An 18,738-nucleotide genomic window follows, 5' to 3' on the forward strand; every position below is an offset into this window, starting at 1 on the left:
ATGCTAAGAAAAGGTACTCCAACAATGCTTGATTCTTATGTAGTACTTGGCAGATCTGGAATGATTTACAGATCTTAACCCATGCTAAAAATCAGCTTTTTGAAGGAAGCACATTCTGTGCCTAACATACATGTCTAACGTACCCTGACTCTGATGCTTTCTGCCATATGGCACATGTGTGTGCTGCCTTTTCTTGTGCTCTGCAGGGATGAATGCTCGAGGGTGGCACAGCTCCTGCCATCGGCTTCCTCTCAGGTGCAGAGGTCCCTCCTGCCCAGAGGGGTGGCAGGGCCAGGCAGTGGTGGGCATGCAGCTGACAGCTCCACCATCTCCAGCTACTACTGCAGCCAGACATTCATTCTCCTTTGTTCACATATCTCCATGCCACCACGTACAATGTCTGGCTAGTGCCCTCATCTGCAAGCTGTTCTGAAAGTCAGTAGATGTTGATAATTTCCCCAAACACAGTTCTGTCTAGAAGCTTCAACAAGAGTGCAACATTTGATAAAGATGTGAATTAAACTGCATTGAGCTCTTTAAGAGTGTGATCTGACCACTTCATAGGACTGAAGGTTTCCCACTGATCCATCTCATGGCAAGACTGCTACGCTTTCCCGTCTTTCCAGTTCTGCCATTAAAGACCTTCAGAGGCCTCCTCAGATAATGGCAAGTTTCTTGAGAATTGCATTCAATCCACATGGTGCATCTACACAGATAGAAGTCAGTGGCTGTCCTGTACAGCAATTTGTGAGGGGGTCTAAAGAGACCTTGCACATGAAGAACTCGGTATAAATACAGTCTGACATTAGTACTGGGATCTCCTGACATGCTTCTTGTCAGAAGCGATGGCTGCCAGTATCAAAAAGAAAAATCAGCAGATTGTGATTTATGCAAACAATAGACCTATCAGACTATGCTAAGGGTCCTCTGAGGCATTACAAATAAATAGAAGCTTTATTTCATTTTACTATCAGGAGCTGTCCTGGTTTCAGCTGGGATAGAGTTAATTGTCTTCCTAGTAGCTGGTGCAGTGCTATGTTCTGGGTTCAGTATGTGAAGAATGTTGATAACACACTGATGTTTTCAGTTGTTGCTCAGTAGTGTTTAGACTATAGTCAAGGATTTTTCAGCTTCTCATGCCCAGCCAGGGCACCTGACCCAAACTGGCCAACGGTGTATTCCATACCATGTGACATCCCATCTAGTTTAGGAACTGGGAAGGGGGGTCAGGGATTCGCCGCTCGGGGACTGGCGGGGTGTCGGTCAGCGGGTGGTGAGCAATTGCCCTGTGCAACATTTGTACATTTCAATCCTTTTATTACTACTGCTGTCATTTTATTAGTGTTATCATTATCATTATTAGTTTCTTCTTTTCTGTTCTATTAAACCGTTCTTATCTCAACCCAGGAGTTTTACTTCTTTTCCTGATTTTCTCCCCCATCCCACTGGGTGGGGGGGGAGTGAGTGAGTGGCTGCGTGGTGCTTAGTTGCTGGCTGGGGTTAAACCACGACAGGAGCTACCCAAGGTACTCAAGATCTGTGATGATGCAGCACCTCCAGAGGCAATGTCAGGGCCTTGAGTCACAGCAGAGGAGCATAGTTGGGAAGGCAGAAGTGCCCTGGCTGTCTGCCTGGAGTCTTGCTGTCAGCAGAAGCACTGCTAAACCGGGAGATGCTTTGCCAGGGGACACAGCCCTGTCCACAGAAGGAGGACAACTAGCTAAGAAGGAATCCAGCCTCAGCACAGAGCTGTGTTTCAGTGGGTAAAAGATGCAAGCACTCTTGCAGGGGGATTTGCACAAATGCAAACACTTTAAAAACAAAACCACCCCACAACTGTTTTTGCCATGCTCTCACAAGTTCTGTGCCCCCCTTCTATACATCGCTAAGTTTTTTCTCAAACCCTTCTGAAACAGTAAAAACAATGGCCCTTGTGGCTAAAGGAAATGTATTTAGGGAAGCTGTTACAGAAGACATTGGGAAATTAGACTAAGGGGAAATAGTGTTGCCTCAGGAGAAACAGAAGGAAATAAGCTTTGCCTGGATGCCACGGTAAGAGGATGGAGAAGTCTGCTTAAGGGAAATAAAGGAAAAAAAGAGAAAAGAAAAAACCAGAAAACCTTCAAGCAATGTGTGGTTCAATCTTGGATCTCCTCCTCTGCACTATTTTCTCAGAAGAGCAAATGGTATGTCATAAACAAAGAGCCCACTGAAACAGTATAGCCCTTCTAATCCAACAGGCCTTTGAACCATTACATAAATCACAAGCCAGGTCATAAAGCACTATCCCACGAATATACAAGGCGGCAGAGAGATGAGCTGTGAGGACATAAAATATACCCTCCTCAGAAAAGAGACCCTGTGGGAATAAAAGACCAGGTAAAAGGGGTTTTCCTGTCAATTCTTACTGAAGCAAAACTTCCTGTAGAAATGGCAATGCTAACTTTGACCCAACAATTTAAAAAAAAAAAAAAAATCCTGAGTACACAAAGCAACCTGTACCCATGTTGCCATTCTCCGGAATGCAAGTCCAGAGGTCCAGCAGCTGGACCTGCCTGTGGGGCAAAGCTCCTGCCATGGCCAGACCCTGCTGCACTGTGGAGAGCTGGAAAGTGATGTGATCAGGGCTTGGGGGGCTTGACAGTGAACTGTTTGAGAAGGCCTGCATGAGACTGCTTTCTTATTCCAGTAATGAAAGAGCCTTGCGGCTTTTGTATTTTGACTCTCTCATAGGTCGCATTCTTATTGAGGTATCTGAATTGCAAACATGCTAAGGATAAATAGTGATGCAATTTTTTTTCTTCTTGAACTTAAAACATTTTAGCTATCTTAAGTACTTCTGTGTTTGAAAAACATCTTAAGTTGTGGACATGAAAATTTTTTTAACAACTTTCATGTAATTTGAATATAAAGGAAAAAATACACAGTACAAATGAAAATGGAAATGTCATGCCCAACAATATAGAATCACAGGAATTAAATGTTTTTACTAAAATGTTTGCAAGGGTTTGCTGAAGTTGTACAGCCGTGTCATCAATGTCCAGGGCACATTTTAAATAAACATATTTAAGTTTCTAGAGCAAAAGTTAATGCTTTCAAATTTCAGTAGCTTGTTTTGCACCTGAAATCTAGCTACTCAATGCAAAGCTAGCATGACATTCTATACCAGTTAGGAATTACTAACAAATCTATGAATTTAAATTGTAATGAAGGTAGCAAATTGTTTGCCAATTCAGACATTTTGGTAAAAAAGCAATGAAATAAAAAGATTAAAATTTCGGGGAAAAACAACCTAATTGGAAAAACAGAAGGAAAATGTTACACTGGTAAATGTTTCAGCTTCAGCCTGAACTATTTATCCCATACTAAAATGACCTCAGCATACTGAAATTTCCTGGTGAAGAAGTAAAACATTCACTGCTACTTAAAGAGCACATTTAGATATTAAGTTTGCTCAGATTTTAAACACAGTAATCCTGATGTAAATGGCTACAAATCAGCTATTTCTTGTTTACTGCCAGTATGTTAATGCTTAAGTCAAAAGGTTTCCCACTACAACAAAGTAAAACACTAACTACAAAACACACCATGTTATTTGTATAAACAAAAGCTGCTGATCACCTCACAACTGGGTGAAAGAATTTAAACTGTGAGCATAATGCTTCCTATTTTTAATTTAAACCACGTCTCAAAGATTCATCAGTTCCTCAGACTGAATGTTTTTACAGAACTGGTTTGTATTACATCTCTTGGCAGAATCCAGTCTTAACCATTCTAACTTGTCCCATGTAGTTATGCTGCCTTTTAAGAGACGCTTATAGTTAGAAATAACGTGCCTTACCAAGGAAAGAGTATTCATATCAGGAGTCCATGCCCTTATTATACAGAGTATAGGTAGGGAAGCATCAGGAAAAGTATGACTTTCTTTGATAATGACCGACATAATGAGGTTTTATATATTTATGAAACTGATACCAAAATTAAGTTCCAAAACATACTTTCAGAAATGTATTAGGAAAGAATGTAAAGACTACGAAGTCAGGCAGGAGAGCAGGGGTCGGAAGCTCTGAAAGCTAAAAGCTGAAGATGCTTGGTACACAGGGGGAAATTAAAGGAAAAAAATTGTATGAGGAACTGGCAGAATTTAGAAGAGGGTATGAATGGAAGAGGAGTTTAAGACACTGGCAAGGGAGACTACACAGAACACTGAAGAGAAAAAAGTGGAAGCTCAAATTTTGTAAACTAGGAAATAAATTATAGATAGTGTACAAGAACTAGCTGGGAACTGAAATGGCAGTAGAGACAAAAAATAAAACAGGACTTTCATTGTGCATGTTGAATGCAGTTCTTCCAGGCATGGAAGTAGTAATTATCAGGGGACACAGTGAGAAGGAAGTTAGGGTGGAGATAAGCAAAAGCCTGGAGAAGAACAAAAAAAAAGGGAGAGTGTATTTTAGAAACACTAAACAGAGGAAAATAGAGGTGATGGTAACACACTGGATAGAAGGTAAAAAGGACGGAGAAAGATCAAACATGAATGCAAGAAATTTAGAGACTCATGGAACCATTTATACAGATGGAGAAAGAAGAAGTATTATTGCCTTATAATAGTATATAATACCACGAATGACAAAGTTTGTAAAGTTACTACTCTGGTGTTGGACATGAGTGAGAACATCCATAGTTTTCACAGCTGCTTAAGACTATCACAGGAAAGCCATGTTGATTAGAGAAAGGTTGCATGGCTATTAAAAAACAGAAATAACAAAAATTAAAATCTACCACAGGATGTTGACAGACTTGGCAAAGAAGAGCCTAGCAGTAGTTCATCCTTCTCTGGCCACAGCAGGATTTACTACAGAGCTATACAGGTGCAATAACTGTTGTGACCTTGACTCCAAGAAGAATGCGGTAACAACTGCCAGTTACTTAATCCTCAAAGCACTTGTATACAACCACTGTTATGGGAGCCTCACTGAAAAGGGACAAGGAGTTGTTGAGGTCCAGCTGCAGGAATTTTAAACCCTCTGTTTCTGTCACACATATTCATGCAGCAACAGCTAACACCCCTTCACCCTCTTAACCTCCAGATTACAGTATCCCTTGCACAGCTTGTCACTTGCCTTCTTCTACAATTGTCAAAGTAGATGTTTTGGAGGTAAAAAGAAAATGTTTTCTTTTTCATGTGCAACACATCCAGGATTTGAATAGGAACATTTAAGACTTCCTGAAGACTTCTAAAGAAATACTTGTAACGTAGCCAACCTGATCCACCTGAGACACAGTAATTTCTCAGCACAAAACAGGTTTTTAGCATGCGTATGCTTTTCTCTATGGCTTAAGAGGTGTACAGCTGAGAAAAAAATGAGTTCAGCTGCAAAAGCCCTCCACAAACTTGAACCTGTTTCAAGTGACACCCTCTTCTGCCACTTTTTTCCCCTTAATTTTGAAGTCTAGTTTGTTTCTGTACCTAACCATTATGTGGAGTACTAATTTGTTTATATTAATACCATAAACATGTTACTCACCTCTGGTGTCTGGACAGCAGAATTCCACATAACAGGTCTCTGAAGAAAAATGACTTGCTTTGTGGCCAGATTTCCTTCACTAAAAGTTAAAGAAAATTGTTTCAATATTTTAAAGGCATTAAGTTACTGTAAGACGTTCATACCTTTCAGAGTCCACTGTAAGTTGTGTGTACGTAAGTCCATGAGTGAGAAGATGATAGACTACCAAGCATTAACTGGTTTATTAATTCCTGAACAGTTCTGTAATCACATTTAAAAAAACCCCAAAACATAGAAGCATTGAGCTGGGTTAAGGTGTTGTACACGAAAATATGTATAGAAAAAAAAATTTGTATTACTATGATTAGAGTTATTTAACATGTCTGCTCTTGAAAGTTTAAGTACCAGAGCTTGTACTTTTAATCAAAGTCTGCACCTTTATGACTGAAGTAAGCCTCAAAGAGTCTTTCTTTCACCTAATCTTCACTCTCAAATATACAGCAACATACTACTACCTATTAACGGCACAACAAGTAGGCCCAATCTCAATAGATCCACAGCCTCAACAAATATCTCATTAATTTGTGGTATAAAACTTAGGAGGTAACATTCTTTACTGCTAACTAAAAGGTGTTCTCCGGTTGTAACGAGACATCTAACTGACACAGTGGGATAAGCTTGCTGTCTCACCACCCATGGATAAAAGGACTCAGCTCAGTTTTTATAAGCTCTGCATCCATAATAAGATAAATGACACTGGCCATTTTGTACATGGGAGGCACACACACAGGAAGGACAAGAGAATATAGTAGTAAGAGAAATAAAAGAGAAAAAAAAATTGAAGGAGGAACTTCAGTTTTTAGTCCTGGAACTTTTAGAAATGTTGATACTGTTGTGGTAGATATAATTTAAAGAAGCACTGTGAACTGTTTTTCAAAAGGAAATACTTTCAGAAAAATAAATGTGAAAAAGCAAAATTGTTCCTCAAGACCAAGTCAGGTGTTACTGATACGATGTTTCAGAAGTGTTACATTCTTTTAGCACCAGTGATACTGGTGACTCTTGAAGTTATGTATTTATTTTCATCACCTTTCCATCAGAAATACAGGTCAACACACTGATTGCATATATACTACAAAGCCCCACTCGGTGGCACTGAAAGAGTACAAGAACTTCCAAGACCAGAGCTCTAGGATGGGAGGGTTTAAGAAATTCCTGTGCTCTTCTAAATATCAGATACTACATTTTGATAAACTCTTCTTCTCCCCTCAACTCCTACTTCTGGGCAGTATTCAATGAGGTCTTTATGCATATAAAGGAAAGACACTGAAATACTTTGGCAGAAGAGTGACTACAGATTTAAGAATGCACTAAAGAAAAGTGGCAAGATATAAACACAAAAGAGATGTAGTGAGTTCATTTGAGTATCTATGATTCTATAAATCGCAAAACAGAACTACTACAATAATGTATGCTTCTGCTTCAGCGTAGGTATGTCACAATCTTAACAACCACACACATAAAGTTGAGATGAACTGATTCATGTTTCATGCCAGGGCTAGGACTGATAGAATTAATTTATATTTAACATTAGGGACTTGCTCCAAGAAAAAACAGGGATTAAAACTTTCCTATGAGATCAGGAAGAGCTTGTGAACAGCCTGCCCCAGTAGAGCTTCTGGAAGTGAGCTCTGAGAAAGTACACAAAACTGCATGATTCCCAGCATACTCCACTACATCTGATCAATAGTCAGTGATGATGGTTTCGTGATGGTGTTTGGCCCCTCACAATCTTCCTTTCAGTCCAGATGAACTCAGGTCATGGCATATCTTTGCATGTCTTCCTTGGAGGAAAATAGAGAACTATCTTAAACTCCAGCTTCTGGGGGAAACAAGGAAGCAGGAGAACTAACTCATTAGTTTCCTTAAGTTAACAAGGTTTCCTGCTCTGAGAGTCCCTACCTAGCTATTTGCATTCATTAAAAGAAAATGTGTTACAATTTTATGTCATGACAAGGAAATCAGCAATCCTGCAACCTTATTCCACTTGGCTAGATACCTCTCCCTGCTTCAGTTATGTCTGTTTTGATAATGTCAACTGGGAAATCTCTCTTCTAAGCGAGAAGGCTGAGCACAGTCCCCAACATGGGGAAGACCCTACAGCTTATTTTGTAACAGTGTCTGCATTCCTTCAGAGAAAAGAAAAAAACCCAAACATTAAGCTACAGCTTGTACAAATTCTACTAGAACAGAGAAAGGACACGATGGTGAGTAGACAATAAGTAAATTAACAATTTTCTAAGTCTGACCTTATTAAAATGCTGCACACGACAAAGCGGCTATGAGCTTAATTCACAAAGAACTCAATGACAGTGGGATTTCCACAGAATTTAAATGAGAAAAAGCGCTTAGAGCAAGCCACTCCATAGCTTCCCTCACATTTCCCCCTTTCCTCTTTGCCTCGTAAGTCAGGGCATTTTGAAAACTCAGATGAAGTAGTTTGTCATGATAAATTAATAACTGCAAAGTCAGTTTTTTTGCACTGGATTTGCCTGCCTGTTTTCCAGCCCTTGTAGACAGTCTGCCTTGCCCATTTTCAGGGACTACAGTAATCAGTGAGGGGAAATAAAGGTCACTGCAGAGTAAGGCTGCTGAAGCCTTTTTCCTGTCTCTTCTTTTAAGAGGGATGAAGAGCAACAGAGACTCTTTTGTTAAAACCCCAGCAATTTGCTTGTCTGCTTATGCTGTATGGGCAATAAATTTGTCCTCTTACATGTATATAATAAGTCCTCCAAAACAATCATTAAGCTAGAAGCTAAGTAGTACTGCCAACAGCTCTGATTTTTACAGATTTTTTTTTTTTTATGCATGAGCATTTTATATACAAAGCACTTTTAAGGTTAGACAAAATTTTCTGTGAAATGAACAGAAGGAGCAAGATAATAAATTCTTTTAACTGATTCAGGTTTTCTTGCATTTCCCAAAATAAAGTTTTGCACTCCTTTGGAATCGCAGAGCAGCTAGACTTTGAGTTATGAGATAGACACCAGGCTGGGATAGTAAGTCCCCTGGCTTAGAGGATCTGTTTAATGAAAAATTTAAAAAGCCTTAGAAATAATTCTAATTTTAGACCACACACATGTATGAAATTCTACAAACTCATGATAATATCATATTAGTAACTGCTTGCACCAAGTTACCAGCTAAGTATCTTCTAACATATTTTTTTCCCACTCACCAAATTTAGCTCCTAAATGGACTAATTACTGTAAAATTCTTGTCTTGAAGACATTTACCTAGCAAGTAGGAGTTGTTTATAATGCAGGAGGCTCTTTAGGTCACTAATATTATGGATCTGTCTTGTATTCTTTTTTGGCCAAAACCAATCTTTATTCACTGCTGACAAAATTTAAATACCCAAGATATGGATGGATACAACAAACATTGCATCATATGCACTTTTATTTTTCACGCTCTTGTTTTCTCATCTCCCTGGAAAAGAGAATCACTGACAGAAGAGGGGAACTTCTGTGGGTTTATAGTGTGCTGACCAAAAAAAAACACTCCAAAACCCACAGCGCTTATTTTTCAAACAAAATTGCACAAAATAGCAACTCTGCATATTCAAGAATATGACGTATACCGTTGCTCTATTCATAACAGCAAAGATAACATTTCTCAAGGAAATGTTTCTCCCATCCAACATGATTTAGCCATTGAGGTGGGAGCTAAAGGACTGAATAGGCCTACAGACCACTGCCCCTGCCTGCCAGTGATCCATGACATTCAGCTATCATGTGGCATGACACTCCACGCAACAGGACATTTTATTTTATGGAGAGGAACACCTGTAAAAAAGAAAAACTTCAAAGAACAACAAAAAAACCACATAGGAACAGACATGACAGCCTGGTGTTTTTTAAGCTGTTTCAAATCCTAATCATGTAAAAAACAAAAAAAAGGAACACATCAGCGCATGACAATCCTGTCACGCCACAGAACCTGTTAGCCCATTGGTCACACTCTTTGTCTGCAGACAAGCAGTGGGCATAATGGCTAGGAACAGATCACAGAAGACCTCAGATGAGGGAAAGTTTTGCATTAAATGAGAAGAAGAGGAAGACAGAGAAGAGAGTAAAATATTACGGTGAATGAAAATGGGGAGCAGGCTGCCCTGCTAACATTTTATTCTTAGATAGAATTTTCTTTAAATACTTTGTACAAATTCTTTTTTAAAAATAAATATGAATACATGAATTAGCCAGATCATCCCCAAATGTTGCTCATTTTTTCAGTGTTTCTGAAGGCCGTTAATATTCAGGCTGGGTTTTGAGGTCAGAGTTCCAAGTCTGGGAAAAGACCAGCTGTTCAGCAGCATAAAGTGTCCTTCTTTATTGAGATATTTAACTTGCATTCCTAGGATAATCCACCACCACAGTAATGGCATCTTTCATATTGGACACGTAGTAACCATCCAGGAATTTCTTCTCCTCTTTAAATACCAACATCAATGCCTAAAAATAGTATTTATCAATCGCTACTTAGCCTATTAGGACAGAAACACATTCTTTTTTTGACTCTTAAGAATTCTTAATTCCTAATTAGGAATTCTTGTTCACAGGCTTTTTTTAAAAAAAAAATAAAAAAATTTGAATAGTTGTATATGAGAGAGAGATATTAGAGGCACACAAAACATGATTTATCATATTTCTTCCAAAAATATCTCACAAGCCACACTAGGACAACAAGTACTAGACAATTCATGCAGACACCTACCTAACCATTTAGGCCAGAAAACAAATGCTTTTTATTAGTCTAAATTATTCTTGTGTAACAAAATTCATACAAAATGAATCCAACTTCAGATTTGGCCAGGATACAACCCCCTTTTGCATGATCACAGCTATTAATGGGCTGGTTGTTTCACATCTGGGAGGCAATGCTGCTTCAGACATCTAGTGCAACTTAAATATCTGGCTGGTATATTACCTTCTTACTAATTCAAGGAACAGGTCTAGCCTAAGGAATCTGTTAGCATTTCCTAGAGCACTTTTTCCTATTTTTTTCGTATAGCATTTGCCTTCTTTTAAATGGCACTGCCTTTGCTCTGCAATCTACGAGGTACAAAATAGCGTCATTTCGCCTGCTGCAAGCGCAGACGGATAGTCACTGAGTGGTTGCCAGCAGCTGCTCAGGACAGTCTTGACCCTGCTGTCCAAACCCTACAGGGATGGGTACAGTTACACTGCTTGTGGGATAGAAGAGGCATGAGGTTAAAACCTCGCTCTCATCCTGTGACCCAAAGGATGACTTGATGGTGTGACCCACACCATGACTACTAAAATATCTCTCTCCCATTGTCCACTCACAACCTTCAAGAATTAGATGCAGATCCTGAAGGCTTACTCTCAAACTCAAAGATATGGCCAAAAATTTCAGCTGTTTATGAAAACCAGGCTCAGCAGTTCATGTACCCTTACAAGTCACCATGTTCAAAGGTAATATACGCTTAGACTACAAAACTTTGTTTGAAGAAATGAATTAAAGGATAACCATTTTGTTTCATATTCTGAGAACTGCTTCTCTCCAGAGCAAGAGCTTTACAAGTTCAGAATTTCACAAATTTCAGAAGAAAACAAAACATACAGAGACCCTTAAAAAAAAAACAAAAAAAGAACGTGCCATACTGTTTTACCACAATTTCTTCTGTCTTTGCATTTAACCAGTTGGTTAAAATCAACTACTATAAAAAACACAGCCAAAAAAACCCCAACACCTATTTCCTGACCAGTAAAACCTCCTTCTCACATGGGTGAGTTGATTTAATTATGTCAAATCACTTGAACAAAATTCCAGGTTCTTGGAGCAGTTCTCTTAGAACCTTTCATTCACACCCTTTTTCATGCTGTCTTGATTTAATACAGTGAGGTCTGGATCCAAAGATTACTCAAGTGACCCACTCTTTCCATTGTCCTTAATGAGCCCTAAGCCATGCCTCAGTACATTTGTTTGTTTTCAAACCCTGGCAATCTTAATCTAATGAAAGAAGAATTAAAAAAAAAAAAAAAAAAAAAGAAAGAAAAAAAAAGAGGGAGAGAGAAAAGAGGTGTATGCTTAATCCAGTGTTTAATTTGCCATTTTTTAGTTTGATACCATGAAGAAAAGCAGAGTACTTTTTTTTGTTGTTGTTAAAAAACCCAAACACCCCCCCGCCCCCGCCCCAAACCTTGTAGGGGATCCAGGTTTGCTATTTAGCTCTTCTTATGTATATAGAGCACCCTCAGTCATCTAAATAAATTTTACAATCAGAGAACTGAAATCCAGTAGTTTGGTACTGTACTTGAAATTAAACATAATACCTACATTAAAGAAGAAGAGAAACAGCCCAATAACTTGCTGGATTAGCACATTCTCCTCCCTCATTTGCAATAAATACTGCATGACTGTCTTGTGACAACATGACTTCTTACATATTCTCAACCAGTCATTCACCAAGGTCCTAAATTAGTGAAACATTTCAACACTTGTTTAAACTTGAAGCATACATGAGTAACCCCATCGCTGCTCCATTGCCAGAGACTGGGTATGTGACAAAAAGTTTCCTAAATAAAACCTTTAATTTTAGATATAAACATTGTACTTTAAATTTAGGATTATTGATCTAGTCTGAAACTCACTCAAGTCAGTAGTCCTAAAACAGTGTGGTAAAAAAGATTCCACCATAATGCTACTTACATCTCAAATTTTATATGAAGTTAACATTATTAGTATTTTTCTTCCTTTTACATTTAAGTATGCAAGTAATCACTTGATAATTCTGAGAGGTATACACCAAAAATGCCATAATCTATTGTTTGGGTACCTGTCATGTCGTACGATAGGTGTAGGCAGGACACAGGTCAGGAGCCATCCAAACTCAGCCAGCGTGTGCAATAAAGGTCCATAATCTGTTTTAATTTCACACCCCTACATTAATAATTATAAAAAGTAGTAAAGAGACTCTGTACAGGTTTTATTTTCATTTCTACAAAAATGACAATGACTCTCCTCTCATTTATAATGAGATATTCCTTTGAGATGACATTGAACTATGTTATTTGGTGGAGATTCACTATTTCAATCTGAAAAAATTTTGAAAAGTTCAAGACTACAGAAGTCTAGGAAAACAGACAGAACATATTAACTTTAGGTATGAGCCCTGATTCAGCAAGACATTCAAAGCACATCTCACTTGTTAAACTTCTCATGTTGCTAAATTAATGCCTAAAACTTTTTAAACACCATAATAAGTGTCTCGATGTATTTAAGGTTTTTAGTTCACATCTGAATAGCAAGCATCTAATCTAGCTATATACTTAAGTTTTTGGGTATTTGTTTTTTTTTTTTGTTTGTTTGGGTTTTTTTTTATATATACAAGGTCTTAATTTTATGCTGTTTCTTTTCACATGGTAAATTTATTTATCATTGAATATTTCAGAAGTAAGCCCTTTTTATCCTCCAACAACGATTACTTTCAGATGTCATTAATTCATACCAATGATCTTAATATTAAAATATTAAAAAACATTAAATAATTTTATTGTTGTACCATGGTACAGTAGTACATGTAAATTTATTAGGAAAAATGAAGTCTTTCATATTTAGCAGTAAAATTTTACTAAGAATATACATCTGAAAACCATACTCAATTCACTATCAATTTCTTCTTGTTCTGTTTCTAGTTTTTGCTATTTTCTTCCCCTTTTTATTTAAAAATACTTCAGCACATCATCAGTGGAGCTGCACTTGCTGAAATTATGTCTGCACTGGTCTGACACACACACATTAAAAAAAAAACCAAACCCAAACAAACAAAATTTTCCCTGGTGATTGCATTTGTTGGTATGAACATTTGTAAATGTCGGGCCAGAATCCCTGCAGCACATTTCATTTATGCGCATTGACCAATGGCCACAGGCCTGACTTAATTTTTATGATTCAAGGCTTTAGCTTAGCTTATGCAGGTGGCTTCAAGAAATCATCCCGAATGTTTATCAAACACTGGTACAAGCATTCTAAGGAAAAACAAAGAAAAATATAAGTAGGAAATAGCATTGCTAAATAATCACCAATTTACCTCAATGACTGTCCATTGTTCAACAACTATTGCATCATTTCCTTTCCTGTTAGAACCTGGAACCCCAGCACCTTCTTCTTCATAGATAAATAATCCTTCTAAAGATTTGGGTAAATAGTCCCCTGTGAACACAAAGACAAATATAAACTGAAATATAAAGTTTTAGGTTGATATCTTACTGAGGTGTACACATGGGCTTGTTTTTTTGAACAGTCCTCTAAAATAAAATTATCTGAGACAGCAAATAACTCAAATTTGATGTTATTTCTGCATCTGGTTACAACTTGATGAAGTATGCAAGTCAAGTTATTCAAAACCCCTTTTTCTACAAAAATTGAACTATGAACTGTTTCATTTTCTCAAAACCATTAGCCACTTCCATGCTCAAATCTGAATTCCAATTTTCTGTATTCAACATATCCCCCGCAGCAGATGGACACAAACCCTCTTTATTCAACTTCAATATTGTATGCCTTACAATAAATGTGGCTTTTGGCATGGTGGGAGAGAGCATAAAGATAAATGAAGCATGAAGTGCAAAGTCTAGCTACTGTTACTTAAATAAATACGTAAACGGCCACAGGAAGAGCCTGAAACAGAAGTAATTGTAGGAAGATTCCTGATGGGAAGGAAGTTTCAGAGCACAACTCCCCAACTCACTTGTCGAAGCCTGACAGTATCCGGTTGGCACAAACTAAAGCTGTGCATCAAATATTGGTTCATTTTCTGGTTTTGCTTCTCCTAAGAGCCATTGGGAAGCCTTTTGTGCAGAGGTACCTTGACAGCTGACTACCTTAAACTAAATTTGAAGAGTAAAATTATGTAATCCTCAGAATATCAGATTTAAATCCTCTCCAATATCGCACAGAGATGTAAAGAGATGATTGTTTTTGCCACAGCTTCAGGGAAGGCAGATAAAGAAAAAAAACACCTAGCGAACAAAGAAAACTTACAGAATACAACTGGTCTGGTTTTAAAAATTGACCGGATTGGCACAGAAGTTGTGCTATGTAAACCAGAAATTCCCATTTTTTGAGCATGCTTGTTAATGTACCATAAAACACCAACTATGTTTTCATACTATTTTTTACTATATTGCATGTTGCAGATTTACGTAGTTTGAGTTATGATTATCTAGATACTTGCATGCATATGTATCTCTTCCACACATTGGTGGAGATATTGGACATGTTATTATATTTTTAGATTACACATAAATGTAATGCAATTGTACATGGACCTGAATATATGGCTTCAGGCACAAACATATGAATATCTGCACAGCTCCTAATAATTCATAAATACTCAATCCTATAAATTCATGGACTTTGACCTTTCTTCAGTGTTCAGGCAGATACTTAAAATGGGCAGTCCACTTCGAACATGTTAGAATATTTCCTTTTTCTATCATTTTTCAAGTGTGATAGAATAACTGAATTTTAAACAGTTATTGACATAAGATACCTCCACTCAGTGGTATTTTGAGACAAACTGATAATTTATAAAGTGTACCACGTCAAAAATCACCTCTATTGAAAAAGCTACGTGTGGCTAACTGATTCACCTGCATGACAGATAACACAAACCAGAAAAAGCAAAAACATTGCCACAGCTCTTCCACAAATCTTAGGTACTTCTATGATCATGAGAGCCTCCAAGGCAGCTACAAATGGAGGAAACACTACAATGGTCCAAATGGCTGCTAAAAGAGAACTTACCTGGCTTGTTTTTATGACTGCATCCTCTTTTGGCAGCAGAACACAGAAGCTGGTAATTGACAATTTTTTTTTATTTTTTTTAAAATTCTTTTTGTGTTAAAATTTCCTCCTACCTTAAATTGGGTATTGCATTTTGATCCTGGTAGCAACAGAATTCTGCTGACTTTGCAGAACATATAGAGTCCAAACCAGAGGAAGATTTCTGCAGCTGCCTGACTTGTATCTGGTGGTTTTATTTTTATTAAAACAATAGCTAAAATTTGCTCATTTCACTAAAGCTGTATAAAAGGACAACTACTGCTAAAGACACCTCACAGTCTAAAAGCAAAAAACCAGAAGTGAGGTGAAGATGATAACTAAATGCACATGCAGACATACAAGAAGTAATTCCAGTAATTAGTGCAAGTGCATAAATACTTTTTCTCCCCCAAAAAGCATGTCAGGTTTCCCTCTGTCGGATGCAAAACTTTCACCTCTTCAATGTTCACCTGAAGAACAAACATTTTAGCTTAAGAACTCAGTAGCTAAATTAATTTCTTACTGTGGTTACAGACACTTGATCAGCTGTAGAATTCCATCCACATAGTGAACTGTGCCTTTGAATACATCCAGTTTAATTCAGACCCACCCATGAGTCTAACTGAAACACATACCAGTCAAGTGGGGCTGAAGGAGAAGCACCAACTGCTGCGAAGAGGCAGCATGAAATCCCTAAATAAGTCATAACCTGCGTATTAAAGAGGGGATAGTTATTCATGTAGAGAAGAGCAGACAGCTACAGGGGAATGGGAAGACTGTAAAACTGTTGTTGGGCAACAGCTGCAAAGATTAATTTCAACAGCTGCCAAAAACACCCCTCAGTGAATTGTAACATAGCTCCAGACAGTTATTTTCTAGCTCTAAAAGATCTGTATTGAAAACTAGGAGTCTGATTTCTCACCTCTCCTCCCCCAAAGGAAACTTTGTTCTTCCACTGACTTCAATAGATGGAAATTATAATTTAAGAGCAAAAAAAGATGACCAATACAAACTGTGCCACTAGACTGTTTATGTGTACAAAATATGCAGTTTGAGAGAGACTAGCTGCCAAATTCAATCTGAGGTAAATATAGTGATGTTGATGTGCTTGTGTTCCTCTGACAATCACTAAATCTACTTTATTGCAAAGCTACAGAAACGCAGTGATGCACACTCAAAACTAAACTACCACCAACAATGAAAACTGAAGTGTTCTCATTATTTTCAGGGTTTGATTTTTGAAGAACCCACATCATCTGATTTCCAAAGATTTTGTTTAAAACTGTTTTTAAGCCCTTCACTGATCCAAACCTTGCAAAGGGGATGCTGAATGCATATTATTTTACATCAGTATATCAGAAAAAAAGCACTAATTAAGACATACAGTAAATATAAAAACTACTCCAAACCCCACTAATTCTACCCTCTTTGTGTAATTCATGTAAGAAGCAGATGTAAAATGACTTATGAAAGCTGCTTTAATACATTATTAAGTAAACTACTGCACATGATAATCAGCCTGAGTATTGCAAAAATTGTTTAGGGTCTCTGAAACCTTTTCAACAAACTTTCTACAAGACTCTTCTCCACTGCAGCCCTGTGTTTTGCTTGCTTACACTGAACTGCCATAAGCAATTTTAAAGGAACACCAACAACTGAGCACTTAGTACAAGCAAGACATGAACAAATCCAGCCAAAGACTAAGTATTAGTGAAGTATAAATTCTAAGTTTGCTATCAAACAACATTTATGACAATAATTACTACATTCTGAAATTATTAACTATGTCAGACTCTTTTGGTCTGTTCCCCTAACACTAGAGTATAACCATTTTCTTCACATTATTTTCAAGTAATTGCACAACAGTAGCTACACACTATTTTTTGCAACACTTCTAATTTTTGGCTTTCAGACAAATTCAGTTCAAACGGAAATGAATCTCTTAATTACATATTTTACCAACAACAGAGTTTTAGAGTTCAAAACACTTCAGCCAATAAAGAGCTTCTTCTGTTGTCAGCCGTGGTACAGCACTGTCTGACAGCTCTGCCAAAGCGCAGGATTTTGGGCTCAGCAGGGTGTGCAGCGATGGGCCTGGGCCAGCAGCGGCACTGCTGACATCAGGCTTGTGTCTATTCATGAGGAGGATGAAGGCTAGGAACTCTGAAAGAGCTAGGAGGCTCTCTGGAGAATAAAAACTGAGATCCAACTGAGACTGGCAGAATGACGAAGGAAATTTGAAAATCCTATGACCTGAAGCTCTATCATTGTAGCAACGTGAACGTTAACCGAGCTGGTAGATTCCTGCAGAAGAGCACAGGACGCAGGAGGGACAAGGGAAGACCTCTTCCAGCTGTATGAAAAGGTCTTGGAGGATCTGCCTACAGTTGAGGGCAAGGATAAAAACATATTTCTCTACTCGCCACATTTGTCCACATCTGATCAGAACAACCCGCAGAAACATCGTGAAACTTCAGGATCAACAGCCAAATTTTAATGCAATTTGGTGTTTTGGAAAGAATTTAAGCCCAGCAAAGAGCTGGAGAAAGCAGGAAGCACGGAAAGTCTGCCTTAGGTTTAACGGTACAGTAAGCACGATGAGAACTCAAGGTGCTCTTTTGTTTCATTAGAAATATTGAACAGAGTGCAGCACAGTATCTACAATGAGCAGCAGAATACGAACATTAGGGAAACATCAATCTAATGAATTTTTTCCCCATTGTCTTTTCCTTTAAAAAAACAAAACAAAGAAAAAACAACTTGCACAAAAGGTTTATTTCATTATAATGCTACACTACTTTCCTGCTTTGGAAATCCTCTATTTGATAAAACAAAGCAGAAATTTCAATTATTCACAGCTATAACTGCCCAGAAAACAAGTTATTCACTCTTCAGTTATCAGATTCTATAAATTTACAATGACTATCTGAACTTATTTACATACTGCCCTTCACACCAAGAAGCAAAACATGATCTACTTTTTGCAAATTATGTAGCTCTACATAAACAAGTAAAAGCTTCATGATATTATGGGACAGTACTCACCTTTAGAAGTTTCCCAGTGTACAAAAGAATCAATTAAGGACAATCCTTGTTTATAATAAAATGTGGTTAATTCTAGCCAGTCTGCTTCCAGTGTACTAATAACTGGCCCCTTTCTTGTTACTTTCATAGACAAAACACCTTCGTGATAGGTCCAGCAGGTAGAATCATCATCAAAAACATTGAAGACTGTGTATAGCTTGTCTAAGAAAAGAAAAAGGAAGAAGAATGAACCCCTGGAAAACAGTAGTCAAAAATATTATTTATCTCTTATTTCAATGTGGTTTTCTAATTCTAGGAAACAGTTTTCTATTTCTTTAAACAGTTTTAAGAATTG

The 18,738-nt window shown here is 37.7% G+C and overlaps 1 protein-coding gene across 5 annotated transcripts in view; it reads right to left on the reverse strand.

The window, feature by feature from the left end:
- The window catches only part of RFTN2 (raftlin family member 2), a 50,425-nt gene that overhangs the window by 5,251 nt on the left and 26,436 nt on the right, over positions 1–18,738 (reverse strand). For all 5 annotated transcript variants that reach the window (XM_075028061.1, XM_075028060.1, XM_075028062.1 and 2 more), the window contains 4 exons: positions 18,405–18,605; positions 13,624–13,745; positions 12,370–12,473; positions 5,529–5,607 (listed from right to left, as the gene is read on the reverse strand). In XM_075028061.1, coding sequence (XP_074884162.1) covers positions 5,529–5,607; positions 12,370–12,473; positions 13,624–13,745; positions 18,405–18,605 — 506 coding nt within the window. The remainder of the gene's footprint in view (positions 1–5,528; positions 5,608–12,369; positions 12,474–13,623; positions 13,746–18,404; positions 18,606–18,738) is intronic.

Source organism: Buteo buteo, chromosome 5, assembly GCF_964188355.1.
Source record: "Buteo buteo chromosome 5, bButBut1.hap1.1, whole genome shotgun sequence".
NCBI lineage: Eukaryota > Metazoa > Chordata > Aves > Accipitriformes > Accipitridae > Buteo > Buteo buteo.